Source organism: Cydia pomonella, chromosome 23 (genome assembly GCF_033807575.1).
Source record: "Cydia pomonella isolate Wapato2018A chromosome 23, ilCydPomo1, whole genome shotgun sequence".
In the NCBI taxonomy this organism is placed as follows: Eukaryota; Metazoa; Arthropoda; class Insecta; order Lepidoptera; family Tortricidae; genus Cydia; species Cydia pomonella.
In genome coordinates, this window is record NC_084725.1 from 12,962,104 (window position 1) to 12,978,094 (window position 15,991).

At 38.9% G+C, this 15,991-nt stretch overlaps 1 protein-coding gene across 2 annotated transcripts in view; it reads right to left on the reverse strand.

Moving 5' to 3' along the window:
- LOC133530610 (F-actin-monooxygenase MICAL3) overlaps positions 1-15,991 on the reverse strand; it is a 76,664-nt gene that overhangs the window by 22,672 nt on the left and 38,001 nt on the right. For both annotated transcript variants that reach the window (XM_061868599.1, XM_061868598.1), the window contains exons 3-7: positions 15,273-15,436; positions 14,811-14,911; positions 12,132-12,206; positions 10,061-10,220; positions 190-284 (exon numbers count right to left, since the gene is read on the reverse strand). In XM_061868599.1, the coding sequence (XP_061724583.1) occupies positions 190-284; positions 10,061-10,220; positions 12,132-12,206; positions 14,811-14,911; positions 15,273-15,436 (595 nt within the window). The remainder of the gene's footprint in view (positions 1-189; positions 285-10,060; positions 10,221-12,131; positions 12,207-14,810; positions 14,912-15,272; positions 15,437-15,991) is intronic.

Consider the following 15,991-nt stretch of genomic DNA (forward strand, 5'->3'; position numbering starts at 1 on the left):
TTACTTAAATACATACAAAACGTCTATAACCTGGGAACAAATATGTTTGATACACAAATAAACCCTTACCGGGATTCGAACCCAGAACTTCCAACTTGGCAGGAAGGGTCACTACCGAGTATGTTAGGAGCATGGAGCGTGCGTTTCGTGGCCGAGGCGTGCGAGGCCGTTAAACAGGTCTACACCTACCATCCTCGTCCTCAGGCTCGCTGGAGCTGGCCTCCACCGGCACCCCGTTCAGGTACTCGTCGGACACGCCCACGTCCATGCCCTTGGCTTTGAACCTAAAAAAATACGAAAATACATTCATTATACAGGAACATTACGTCTAATTTGTGATTGGCAGAGGATTTTAATCTATTTGATTTTCTACCGAGAACATAAATATGATGTGTTGTTGATGTTACTTTATAGTTGCTAAGACAAGGTTAAATCGCATGTACTTCTAAAGACATCTGCAGACATAGAAATTATTGTGACAAAATAAAGTGATTGACAAAATTAAATATCAACATATATTAAAACAAGAAATATTACTTTGCTTATCCGCGAGAAAATTACGTGTTAGTCAATCAGTGCTAACCCGTTATACTTACTTGCGTATTTTTACATGCAATTAATGTTCCCACCCTCCCACCGCAAAAATAAATACGCAAATAAATATAACAACCCACCACCAAAAGTACAAAACTCGACACGTGTTTCGCCTCTCTACGAGGCATCCTCAGGAGATGCTGGAGATGTTGACGGTCTGACACCCGACAACTGACTGAGCTGTCTAGAACGGTCGGCCATATTTATACCTTGACCAGTCCCCCTACTGTGCAAGTGTGAATGAGATGGAAAAATTCGTAATAACGGCGATGACGCAACATTCAACTGTTCGTTAAGAATCATCCCCCTATTGTTGTACCTAATTATTTCCAACTGTTCCAGAACACTCAAACGCAATCCTTTCTCGCAAACATGTAAAATATCAAAAGAATGATTCTCAGGTAAAGCATGGCCACTGTCTATCAAGTGCTTCGCAAAATTTGACTTTTCTGGATGGTTGTGTCTGTATGACGCAACATGCTCCTTATACCTGGTAGTGAAATTACGGCCTGTTTGCCCCACATACACTTTATTACAATTATCACAAGTAAGCTTATAAACTCCAGATTTTTTTCCCTTCTCGATCTTATCTTTCCCATTGCAAAGTTTAGAGTGCAAAGTGTTGTTTGTCCTAAAAGCCACAGGAATGTCGTTAGATTTTAAAATTTTGTAAATTGCATCTGACAATTTGCCAACATAAGTTATGCTCGCTTTGTATTTCTTAATCGGCTCAGAGGATCGTGCAGCATACAACATATTGTTGACTATACTATTTCGCTTTTTTCTGATGATTCCATCCACAACTGACTTATCGTAGCCATTCGAAACTGCTAAATGATAAATATTATTTAGTTCAGCTCGATAGTGTTCATCAGAAAGAGGCACAGTCAACATCCGATGCACATAACAATGAAAAGCAGCCAACTTATGCTGCCATGGATGCGTCGAAGAAGCCGGGATAACCGAATCAGTATGTGTAGGCTTACGGTAAATTTGGAAACGATGCCTATTATTCACTCTCGAAATTGTTAAATCCAGAAAATTCAATGAGTTGTCTTGCTCCAGTTCCTTTTTAAACTTGATTTTCGGATGCTTACTATTAAGTTCAGCAATAAAAGCATCCAGTTGGCCCAAGCTCCCGATCCAACAAATAATCAAATCATCTACGTATCTAAAATAATATAATATATTATTATTGCCTACAATGTGCTGGTTCTCAAAATGGTCCATAAAAATATCCGCCATTAAAGGACTCAGCGGAGAACCCATAGCCAAACCATCACTTTGCAAATAATACTGTCCCCCAAATCTGAAATAATTTTGTTTCATACAAATCGCAGTTAGATCTATCAACTCATCTACCTCCCCTGGATGCAACCGTTGCTTTTCAAAAAGACCCCTAAGAATATCCAAAGTATCCCCATATGGCACATTCGTAAACAAACTGTCTACATCTAATGAAAGAAGGACAGCATTCTCTGGTATGTTAATATCTTTTATTTTCTCTATTAACTGCAAGCTATTCTTCAAACAATATTTCGGCTGGAACTGAGACTTCTGTCTAATAATACAATTCAACCTCTTAGCTAGATTATAAGTCGGCGCACCCAAGTAAGAGACCACTGGACGAACCGGAATATTATCCTTATGGATTTTTGGAAGTCCGTAAAGAATAGGAGCTCGTGGATTCATAGGCACAACCATGCTCTTTTGATGCTTTTGGTTATTTTTGCGGTGGGAGGGTGGGAACATTAATTGCATGTAAAAATACGCAAGTAAGTATAACGGGTTAGCACTGATTGACTAACACGTAATTTTCTCGCGGATAAGCAAAGTAATATTTCTTGTTTTAATTAGCATGGATTTCCGCAAAGTAACGCCTGATTCTATTAATTATTTGAAAACGGCTTTCGTAGCCGAACAGGCACGACTTTACGTTAAACTAACTAAACAACATCGTGCAGCTGTCCAGAATGTTTGGTTTAACCAACAGTGCAAGCGTTTGAAGGTTGTTCCTAATTACATCCATGTTCGCTGTAGTGGTAATTCTAGGGCTGCTAGGTTGGCTGTTAATGGGGCTCAGAGAATTTGGTTGAACGAAGAATCTCGCCACTGGTTTTCAGTAAGAGATAATTTGAAATTACATCTTAAGGTGTTATATTCAGAACTTTCATTTAAGTTGCATAATCTCGAGTTCGATATATTGGATCAAAAGGCGAGGTACTTTGCTTCTGAACTTGCACACGAGATGTATACCTCCCAGCTTAATAAATTGCATAGGTTAACAGAGTCAAGTTCTAGTTCATTTTAAGGAGGAGGGGAATGGAACCAACAACACACCATGATTTCCATCCTCGCGTAAAGAATTTAACTAATGTAGACTTTGCTGAGAATGAAATTGGGCTTTTAGGAAAAGGATTAAAATATAATTTCCGGCCAAAAATAACTCAGGGAACTCTAGAGAATTTAGCAGTGGATTCAGAGGTTGCAATAGTGCGGGGCCGTGGTGATGTAGATACGAAGACCATGGTAGCTAATGTTATTAAGAGTTCTAGTCCAGCACAGGCTGAGGGTGCTGTTTCTGATGTTTTGGTGCTGAGATCTATACAACAGAAAGTGCAAGACAATGATTTGGTGGTTTCAAAAGCGGACAAAGGCAATTGCATTGTGATCATGGGGAAGGGACAATATAATCAGAAAGTATTAGATCTTATTCAAGGTGATGGTTTTTCGAGCTTGCATAGGGACCCAACTCCAGGGTTCCAGAAAGATCTCAGACATGCAATAAAAAATTCTATGTTTGTTTTTGAAACCGAGCATCAAAAGAGCATGGTTGTGCCTATGAATCCACGAGCTCCTATTCTTTACGGACTTCCAAAAATCCATAAGGATAATATTCCGGTTCGTCCAGTGGTCTCTTACTTGGGTGCGCCGACTTATAATCTAGCTAAGAGGTTGAATTGTATTATTAGACAGAAGTCTCAGTTCCAGCCGAAATATTGTTTGAAGAATAGCTTGCAGTTAATAGAGAAAATAAAAGATATTAACATACCAGAGAATGCTGTCCTTCTTTCATTAAATGTAGACAGTTTGTTTACGAATGTGCCATATGGGGATACTTTGGATATTCTTAGGGGTCTTTTTGAAAAGCAACGGTTGCATCCAGGGGAGGTAGATGAGTTGATAGATCTAACTGCGATTTGTATGAAACAAAATTATTTCAGATTTGGGGGACAGTATTATTTGCAAAGTGATGGTTTGGCTATGGGTTCTCCGCTGAGTCCTTTAATGGCGGATATTTTTATGGACCATTTTGAGAACCAGCACATTGTAGGCAATAATAATATATTATATTATTTTAGATACGTAGATGATTTGATTATTTGTTGGATGGGGAGCTTGGGCCAACTGGATGCTTTTATTGCTGAACTTAATAGTAAGCATCCGAAAATCAAGTTTAAAAAGGAACTGGAGCAAGACAACTCATTGAATTTTCTGGATTTAACAATTTCGAGAGTGAATAATAGGCATCGTTTCCAAATTTACCGTAAGCCTACACATACTGATTCGGTTATCCCGGCTTCTTCGACGCATCCATGGCAGCATAAGTTGGCTGCTTTTCATTGTTATGTGCATCGGATGTTGACTGTGCCTCTTTCTGATGAACACTATCGAGCTGAACTAAATAATATTTATCATTTAGCAGTTTCGAATGGCTACGATAAGTCAGTTGTGGATGGAATCATCAGAAAAAAGCGAAATAGTATAGTCAACAATATGTTGTATGCTGCACGATCCTCTGAGCCGATTAAGAAATACAAAGCGAGCATAACTTATGTTGGCAAATTGTCAGATGCAATTTACAAAATTTTAAAATCTAACGACATTCCTGTGGCTTTTAGGACAAACAACACTTTGCACTCTAAACTTTGCAATGGGAAAGATAAGATCGAGAAGGGAAAAAAATCTGGAGTTTATAAGCTTACTTGTGATAATTGTAATAAAGTGTATGTGGGGCAAACAGGCCGTAATTTCACTACCAGGTATAAGGAGCATGTTGCGTCATACAGACACAACCATCCAGAAAAGTCAAATTTTGCGAAGCACTTGATAGACAGTGGCCATGCTTTACCTGAGAATCATTCTTTTGATATTTTACATGTTTGCGAGAAAGGATTGCGTTTGAGTGTTCTGGAACAGTTGGAAATAATTAGGTACAACAATAGGGGGATGATTCTTAACGAACAGTTGAATGTTGCGTCATCGCCGTTATTACGAATTTTTCCATCTCATTCACACTTGCACAGTAGGGGGACTGGTCAAGGTATAAATATGGCCGACCGTTCTAGACAGCTCAGTCAGTTGTCGGGTGTCAGACCGTCAACATCTCCAGCATCTCCTGAGGATGCCTCGTAGAGAGGCGAAACACGTGTCGAGTTTTGTACTTTTGGTGGTGGGTTGTTATATTTATTTGCGTATTTATTTTTGCGGTGGGAGGGTGGGAACATTAATTGCATGTAAAAATACGCAAGTAAGTATAACGGGTTAGCACTGATTGACTAACACGTAATTTTCTCGCGGATAAGCAAAGTAATATTTCTTGTTTTAATTAGCATGGATTTCCGCAAAGTAACGCCTGATTCTATTAATTATCAACATATATGTTATAGATATTTTTAACATTGTATAAAAAGATAACTACCGTGAAATACACAACACTGTAGATATCTTCTTTGATATACCCAATATACCGACGACCGGTTTGGCCTAGTGGGTAGTGACCCTGCCTACGAAGCTGATGGTCCCGGGTTCAAATCCTGGGAAGGGCATGTATTTGTGTGATGAGCATGGATATTTGTTCCAGAGTCATGGGTGTTTTCTATATATTTAAGTATTTATAAATATTTATATATTATATATATATCATTGTCTAAGTACCCTCAACACAAGCCTTATTGAGCTTACTGTGGGGCTTAGTCAATTTGTGTAATAATATTTATATATATTTATATGTGTAATAATCCTATAATATTTATAATATTTATTTATTTATACCCATTGTTAGTTTTCAATTTTTTAGACACTGTATTCTACAGTTTACGTTTTATAATAATAATATATGTAATCAAGAAATTATGGTTCAATTTGTGATTGATTTGCATTCTTCAAATTCGATAATTTACATCAAGTAGAAGTTACATCTTTTAATTATTAATCTATGACTGACTTATCGATAACATATTTGTCGATGTTTCATTTTCTCAAGCACTCGTTTTTGCCACAAAAACTTGTCTGGTCACCTGTCAAACACAAGCTAGATGTAATCGTAATGCAAATGTATACATAGGGCACACTTCACTACATATTATAAAACAAATTCCCCGACGCGTCTGTCTCATTCAAAGACTACTGAACGTATTTTCTTGCGGTTTTCATATATCAGTAAATCGCTAGGAGGCATTATAAGGCAAAAATTACATGGTTATGTATTTTTTCCTCATGCAGAATACAGAATATTCATACAATGAGGCTTGAATCGTGCGTTTTTATTTTATTTTGACCGTGAAAAGTAAAAACAAGTAAAAAATGCAGAAATTTAACCTTTTAATCGACGTAGACTGATATATAAGACATACAATATCCAGCTCATATCGTCGCAGATAAATAAGACAAATCGTGGTGTAACTTCGTACCGGCGGCGACACAGGCACGCTTGATCAAACATTCTAAGCGGTTAAAAGGTTAACCCTAACACGAACGTACACGAGTACGTACGTACGTACGAGAGTACGTACAATACGTATAATATACATACTCGTACGTATTGCATAAGCGTAGCCGTAAATAACGATTGTAACTCCCCGAGTCAGACGAAACTTAACGACGAGTCATAAATCAAATTCTGTCAACACGTTTTGGCTAAGACTTGCCAAAGTATATCGTAATAAAACATACATGTACACAGTCGAAACACACTGCATCCACTCTAGGTCAGGGGGGTAAATATTACTTTGCAAGATAATTCTTAAATTACAGAAAACAGCAGCCAAATAACACTAGACCCTACTCATAGTGTTGTGTTTCTGCCGGTGCGTAAGGTTGCCAGAGCTCAACGAGGGGGGGCGGGTTTAGGGTCGGCAACGCGCATGTAACTCCTCTGGAGTTGCAGGCGTACATAGGCTACGGACACCGCTTACCATCAGGCGGGCCGTGTGCTTGATTGCCACCGACGTAGTATAAATTTTTTTTACTACTGATGCCGATATTCATATTATGTATCATATTATTAATATATATATAATGTAGAGAATGCCTTCTGGCATTAAGTTCGCAATTTGTACTCTTCATGTATTGTGCAATAAGGTTTAAATAAATAAATATTTAGAATACACAATTTTGATAGCAGAATTAACTATTAAATTAAAAGTTATAAAAAACCCTTGCGCACTATGTCGAAAAAAAACATTTTATACTAAAAATACATTACATCATATTGGGAAAGAGCTGATAATATTCAAACAGCTGAATTGATTTTTATCAAACATAGCTAAGAAACACTGCAAGGAAACTCGCTTTCACGTTAAAAAAAACCGCATCGTGATCGGTCCATCCGTTTGAGAGCTACGATGCCACAGACATTGGCGTCAAACATATAAAACCCCTCTTTTTTGCGTCAGGGATTAAAAAGACAAATCACACAAAAATATTAAGAAGTTAAAACAAACTGAGGACTTTGAAATATATCACAAATCACTTTTAAAATTAACTAAAATCACCTTTTTTCCGACACGTCTAACACCATCGCTAGAAATAATAAAATAAAAAACTTCTCGAAACGTCCGCCCGGTGTAACACTAAACGATATATGACAAGAGATCTAACTATTATCCTACACAACGTATAATATAGCGACATTAAATAAAAAATGATAATTTAATGCTATGTAATAAAGTTCAAAATTGAGTGATTTATTTCCGAACACCGCAACTGTAATATTGCGGTGAAACTGGTGAAAAAAGTGTCCAGTACCGCGAGATAACTTTTCTAACGAAGTATTTTATAAACGCGTCTTACATGTACCAATATTTTTTGTACCTAATGTATAGACAATTTTAATATATTGATAAACAACCAATATACACTGATAAAATAAATGTTTGTTATTCATGTCATTATTCATATGCGTTTGTCATCACTTTTAATTTGCACTAAAAAGAAAGAGAACGAATTTCTACTATAAGAAGCCTTTAACGTAATATGAAAAAGAAAAATAGCATATACTTGATATAATGCACCCCTCTTTTGCTCAAGGTCAGCGCGCAATGTACAGAGTACACAGCGTAACGGTCACGGTGCGTTCGCGCAGCGTTCCACGTTCGAAAATAGAACGTTCGAAATGTACGCGCTGACGCAAGTGCGGGTGTGGGGTGTGGACGGATTTGATACTTGGTTTTCAGGGTTGGTTGATTTTGATACAACGTGTACCCAGAAAATGATTTACTCTTGAATAATACTCGAATAAATTTAAATTTCTGCAATATAATGTAGCATAGAAGAATCTTTTGCATCTTAGTTCAAGCTTTTTTATTTATCAATTAAATATGAAAGTTAATGAAATTAAAAATTATCACATTAAACTATGTTTCTGTGATTTTGTTCCTACTTAGTCACGTTTATTTAAATAACCTTGTTTTTAAATGGAAATAAGTTTAGATATAATTATTTATGTTTATAAATGAATAAATAAATATATATATTTCCAAACACTGTTTTTTTTAATAGAATAGATTAGTTTATTAATTATAAAGCACAATATAAATTTGTATCTCAAACTTAGACGTATTTTAAATAAATCTATTGTCAAACATTCTAATTATGTACATATTTACATTAAATATTACAATAAATTTTGAAAATAACGAAATCACAAAACCATATACCATCTTCATAATCCGACTGTAGAACCGATTTCACTGTCAAGATCATTCGAGCGAACTACGCACACGTGTAAGCTCTAATATTCAATACGGACAATCGAATTTCAACTTTACCCATAAATAAATAAGGTTGATTATCTGAAATTCTTGAAGGTGAATGAAAAAAAAAGGATACTTAAGCGATGTAGTAATAGGAGCCCGATGAAAGTTGTGGGTGTTTTCTTTGAAGATTATTGACAAGAATATTGTTTCGCGGTCGAGTGATCCTGGGGCGTCGCTAGTATTTAATGTTATATCATCGAAAACGTCACTCGAATTGTCACAGGGGACACAGGATCCATCTTAATAATATAATTGAATTCTCAATAATATAACGGAATTGTATAATAAAATACCGTATGATATAAGGGAATGTAAATCACAAAAATGTTTGTCTTAAACAACATTAAATTGAAGTTACCATAAGATGTAAAGCCCGACCAGGAATATATGATCATTGTCAAGAGGGCACTGTTATTCTCATGTATAGGTTACAGTTCAGTTTAGTATGAAAAATTTTGTTCCAATGAAATTCCACAATATGGCGCGTGATCATATATTACTGGTCAGGGTTTAGTAACAAGTAACTAGCCATTCTGCTAAGACTACCTATTTATGTTTTAAGGGAGTCACTCTGCCAACAAACTGTCCTGCAGTTTGGTAGAAGGTTTTTTTTGTAAAATTGGGTTTATTTATCCTGAATAAATGTTTTTTATTTTTATTTAGGCCGGCCGAGGGAATAAATTCCAAGTGTTCCTCAAACCTTGCGATTAATTAAAAACTGTCCGCTATATTATTTTGTTGTCAATTACGATATGGTCTACTGAGATTTTCAACGGTCTCATGTCATCTCTCAAGGTCTACTCACTTGGCCAGCTTGGAGAGCAGCGCGGTGCTCTTCTCCCTCAGCGCCCTGGGCTCTAAAGGCGCGGTATACTGTCAGTTTACTGTGGTCTACTATGGTCTACTCACTTGGCCAGCTTGGAGAGCAGCGCGGTGCTCTTCTCCCTCAGCGCCCTGGGCTCTAAAGGCACGGTATACTGTCAGTAGACTGGGTCTACTATGGTCTACTCACTTGGCCAGCTTGGACAGCAGCGCGGTGCGCTTCTCCCTCAGCGCCCTGGGCTCTAAAGGAACGGTATACTGTCAGTCTACTATGGTCTACTATGATCTACTCACTTGGCCAGCTTGTACATCAGCGTGGTGCTCTTCTCCCTCAGCGCCCTGGGTTCTAAAGGAACGGTATACAGTCAGTCTACTGTTGTCTACTATGGTCTACTCACTTGGCCAGCTTGTACATCAGCGTGGTGCTCTTCTCCCTCAGCGCCCTGGGTTCTAAAGGAACGGTATACTGTCAGTCTACTGTTGTCTACTATGGTCTACTCACTTGGCCAGCGTGGACAGCAGTGCGGTGCTCTTCTCCCTCGGAGCCCTGGGTTCTAAAGGCGCAGTCTTCTGTAGTTTACTATGGTCTACTCCGGTCTACTCACTTGGCCAGCTTGGACAGCAGTGCGGTGCTCTTCTCCCTCGGAGCCCTGGGTTCTCTGGGCGCGGGGTCCTCGGCTACGTTCTTCTTCTCGAACACCTCAAAGCGGGACTTCACGTCGAGCTGCGAGAGCTCCTCGAGACCCAGGTCTGGTTTGTCTGATGCTGGGGATAAAAATCAATATATAAGTTTCGGAATTAATTATTAGCATTCCGTACCAAAAAGGTACAAAAGGAACCCTTACGGTGCGACTCTGTCCGTCCGTCTGTCACATCGCTAAATATCTCGAGAACCACTTAGCTATCGATTCTAAATTTGAAACAGTTATGAACAACGTTACCACAGACAATTCGAAAGCATTATTATTTCATTTTATTTTTATTAACTATGGAAAATGCCCAAAATGAAGAGGGGACAGAATTTCAAAGTCCAGTGACTAGGTCAAATGGGGAATCATTTGAAAGAGCTCAAATTGTACATTCCAAAACACTTTTATCTTTTTTTTTGTGATGAAATGTGAAAAAATTCCATTCCGCCCGCCATTACTTTATTATAAATTACTGTACTGAAGTTTAAAATGTGTATAGATTTATGTAAAAACAATATCGTACACAAAATGGTTAAAAATTAATCATAACAAAACAAAGAAAATAACAGACGAATTAATCCAATGATGGACGATTTTCTCTTATAATTTCAAGGATGTAATAAAGTAAAAATGTATTTTAATATATAAAAGTTGTTGTATTTTTTACGTTAAAGTCTTCTCAGTAACTGAAGAAATAAAATAGAAGTATGACATCACGATGAAGCTTGAGCAGGAAAAAAAATGTATCACTATTAAGGAAACTGAAATATTTTTAAACAACTTGTTCCTTAGTTAGTTAGTTAAGGAACAAATTTGTACGCCCATAGGCAAAACACAGAGTTTATATTTGTATATTAAGACCCTTTGTATCACCTGTGTTATACAAATAAATGTTATTCTTATTCTTATTCTTATTCCTGCTTGCGAATTCACTAACTAGATTTATTTAGTTAAATTATCTATCATCAAATAATTATAAGTCTTCTTCTTCAACCTAGCGTTTTCCCGGCCTAGCGCCAGGGTCCGCTTTCCCACTTACCCCCCTTATTCATAAACGTGTACTAAAGTTACGATGCCGCTAATAATCGTTTGTCCCTTTCCGACGTATTGGTGTGATGGAAAGGGACAAACGATTATTAACTTTAGTACACGTTTATGAATAAGGGGGTTAATGTTCTCTACTGTGCCCGGTGTTCGGCATCCTCAGGTGTGAGATTGTGCTCTCCCATGTCCGCTGTCACGACGTCCAGCGCTTCTTATGCCTACCGCGGCCGCGTGATCTAGGGCCTTGGACAGTAAGGTCGAGGCATCTATTTCCGACGTAGTCTACTGGTCTGCGGCTTATATGGCCGTACCATCGGAGGCGACTTTCCTTTTTTTTTATACTACGTCGGTGGCAAACAAGCATACGGCCTGCCTGATGGTAAGCAGTATCCGTAGCCTATGTACGCCTGCAACTCCAGAGGAGTTACATGCGCGTTGCCGACCCTAACCCCCTCCCACCCTCGTTGAGCTCTGGCAACCTTACTCACCGACAGAAACACAACACTATGAGTAGGGTCTAGTGTTATTTGGCTGCGATTTTCTGTACGGTGGAGGTACTTCCCCAGTTGGGCTCTGCTCTAGATCTGGAATGACATTCGCTGTACTGTGCCCTACCACACAGAGCGAGATGACATTCACAATGCCCATACCTCTCTTGTGGACGTAGTTTAAGAACATACCCGGGTCCAGTACCCATTTCCTGCAGCTTATCCGGTACGTCACGGATTCCCAGGCTGCCACGGACGAGTTCGTTACGTATGCGATCTAATCGCGTAACGCCACACATCCATCGCAACATCTTCATCAAGGTGACGTGAAGCTACTGGACATGTCTTCCGAGGACAGGCCAGGTCTCGCTAACATATAGTAGGACTGGACGATTATAAGTATTAAAAATAAATATAAATATGTTTTCTATGATACAAAAACGATATGAAATTACCTCTGGCAACATCAGGGGGTAGCTCGACGGGGTTGCTTTCACAAATAATCATTTGATGTTTCTTAGGGGGAGCCGCTGCAAAACAAAACAGAATTTTAACACAAAACTTATCACTATTTTATACTTTAACACCTGTTAGTACGGATATTAAAATACCTCGACCTTTCCTGGTAAACATTTTGACTGTACTTTTCTTTCCACAGGCAACTAATACTCATCGTAAAAATTCTAACAAACCCAAACACAAATAGGTTGCGTTGTTTTATCACGGAGTTCCTATGGTCACGTCCTGTCTCCATCATCAGATCTGCTCGATGGTACCATAATATTGCATTGTCACCCGACTTACATATGTATGCAAATTTTCAGCTCAATCGGCAACCGGGAAGTGGATCAAATTTGACTTGCAAGATTTGATTACAGCCCGACAGACAACGGGGACAGGTGAAACTAAATAAATGCTTGTAAAAACCAACTATTAAAAACCATCAAAACTTACAATCCCAATCCATGATAAATATGAAATAAAATTATTTAAAACTACGTCCACTCAAACAAAATATAAAGGACAAACTGAAACTATTGTCCCAGTACCTACTTAATGACTAACAAATATAATTACAATTATTTTTAAACTAAATGACTCATTTGCATTTCAACACAATAATTGCCTTTGAGGAATTAATTATTTTTATCATTTAAGTTTGTTTGTGTACAGTCGCCATCAGGTATATCAGAGCGGCCGAGGCGCTCAAAAATATCTGAACACGCACTCTAACGCGTTGACTATAGAAGCGTGTTCAGATATTTGTATATGATGGCGACTGTACTATACTATCCGCAAACCCAACTGATGATCAGGGTTGAAGAACTTCTCATTCGCACTCGCGTGGTGGTAGGTAGAGCGAGAGAGTTAGTAGATGTCGGTCCTCAGTTTGGTTTGCGGCTACTATAACAGCAACACTCACTCTTAAGGTGCCGTAGGTTCGGAAAGCGGACTTTTTGAAAAATCTTACCGCTTTTAAAAAGCACAATACGGTTGCCTAAAATTTTATCAGCAATCTTGAAGATTTTGTTAAGACCCTGTTGAGTTAAGACGTTCTCAATCTATTACCTCCTTCAAATCAAACCTTAAGGAATACTATCTTTCCCTTCCATAGTTTTTATTTTATTTTTTATTAAAAAAATAGTCATCGCATCCCGTTTCATACTTTGTCAAATGATAGTTCAGATGCCATTGTTAATTTAAAAAAGCGGCCAAGTGCGAGTCGGACTCGCCCATGAAGGGTTCCGTATCATTTATGACGTATTAAAAAAACTACTTACTAGATCTCGTTCAAACCAATTTTCGGTGGAAGTTTGCATGGTAATGTATATCATATATTTTTCATTCTTTTATTTTAGAAGTTACAGGGGGGGGGGGGGGGGACACACATTTTTCCACTTTGGAAGTGTCTCTCGCGCAAACTATTCAGTTTAGAAAAAAATGATATCAAAAACCTAAATATCATTTTTGAAGACCTATCCATAGATACCCCACACGTATGGGTTTGATGAAAAAAAAATTTTTGAGTTACAGTTCTAAGTATGGGGAACCCCCAACATTTATTGTTTTTTTTTTTTTCAATTTTTGTGTAAAAATCTTAATGCGGTTCATAGAATACATCTACTTAACAAGTTTGAACAGTATAGCTCTTATGTTTCGGATAAAAGTGGCTGTGACATAAACGGACAGACAGACGGACTTGACGAATCTATAAGGGTTCCGTTTTTTGCCATTTGGCTTCGGATTTTTAAATCGTCTGCCGGTTATATCGCGGTGGTAAGACCGTCAGCTGGTCGCAAGAACATGTAAAAACTTCGCCTTACCACTTTATGTCTGCGAAGTATGCGTAATGTGTAAATTGCGTAATCCGTTTATGACGTTTCAGGTGTTTCACCTGATTAAATGGTACATGCAAAGTTTCATGATAGCAATAACAGATCATACTTCGCAGACATAAAGTGGTAAGGTGCGAAGACATGTTCATGTCATCAACTGACGCTCTTTCCACCGCGATGCAACCGGCTGACTATTTTTTAATTCATGACAGCATCTAAACTCCCCCCGGGTACGTCCTTAAACTACGTCCAAAAGAAAGGTATGGGCATTGTGAATGTCATCTCGCTTTGTGTGGTAGGGCACAGCACAGCAGATGTCATTCCAGATCTAGAGCGGAGCCCAACTGGGGAAGTACCTTCACCTTACAGAAAACCGCAGCCAAATAACACTAGACCCTACTCATAGTGTTGTGTTCCTGCCGGTGAGTAAGGTTGCCAGAGCTCTACGAGGGGGGGAATGCTAGGGTCGGCATGTGACTCCTCTGGAGTTGCAGGCGTACATAGGCTACGGAGACTGCTTACCATCAGGCGGGCCGTATGCTTGTTTGCCACCGACATAGTATAAAAAAATTATAGTCTAGCGAAAGTATCAGCCGGGAGGCGATGACTGACGAAATATGCTCCTGGCCCGCGGTCTATTAGATGGGTCACAAATATAACCTAACCTAACGGCTTCTAAAGGTTTTTTCAAAATGGGTGAAAATTTGGCGAATGAAACGTCAGACAAATATTTTTCGAGGTTGCAATACTTAGGTAATTAATATAATAAGTATTTTTATTGCGACATGATAACCTTACCGTCTGTGTGGTCATCTCCGTCGACAGGTTTGGGTTCGAATAGCTGTTTGAAGTGCGGCTTGCAGTAGAGAGTAGTGTGGTCACTCTGGTACGTCTCCACGCTGTCAACAAAATGATATTAATCAATTAACCTCAGTATGAAATTTTTTAAATACCGATCGACTCGACTCGAAGCCCTTTATGACATTTGGTCTAGCACCCCCCACCTATCGCGCATCATTTAGGAGTGGCCATCTTTTCCGCCATCTTGGATATTTTTTTCAAAGGAATCTAGAAATTCCATGACCATAAGTTGAAAATCGTCTGCCATTTTGAAAAAAAATCCGCCCAGTCGTTTCAGAGAAATAGGGAGAGGTTAGAAATCGGTGGGGGTGTTTTCCCTAAGCTAAATTTACTTCTGCAGTTTGTCTCTGTATTACACCGCAGGTGTATTTATAAGTATTTTAGAGTTAATTGACTTACGTGAGCTGCTTGTTGCACTGCGTACAGCGGAAGCACTCCTTATGCCAGGCACGTTTTTCCGCTTTGATGCGTTCCATGGCGTAGACGGGGCGGGAGCAGGCGGCGCACTGAGGGTTCTCGTCGGCGGCCTGCATCTTCTTGTGGAGCTTCGATGAGCTCCTGGACTGGAAGGAGATTTGACAGTTATTATGACATCTTAGTAAAGTGTAGTTCTTCCTAGATCCATATAAAAATCGTGTAACAAAGATTCAGAGATGAAGATGGAATTTGGAGGCGTAGGAAGAATAGAAAGCCAGAGAAGCTGGGTGACAATATAATTGGTGAGATCAAGGCCACACGACTCGGAAGAGAAGAGCGTATGTGAGACACCCAGGTGGAAAACGCCCGACGGGGCGTCTCAGATTCCGCTGGATTGACGGCGCCCTAAAAGACCTGTCCGCCCTCGGAGTACCCAACTGGTGTACCAGGCGCAGAATAGGACAGATACACGATATTTTCAGACGTGACCGTACAACACACAAGCTTACAGTATCCATTTATATTCTACATGTGTCAAGTACCCAATTATGCGCGTGCGACAGAGATAGAAACTTGCGGGTCAATGTACGTAATTCATCGTGCTCAGCGTCCTTACTTTAGCAAATTTATGATTGTTAGCGCTTCTTGGCTTATCTGTAAGTACCAAAACAGCAAAAATGGATTTAAATATTTGGGTGTGT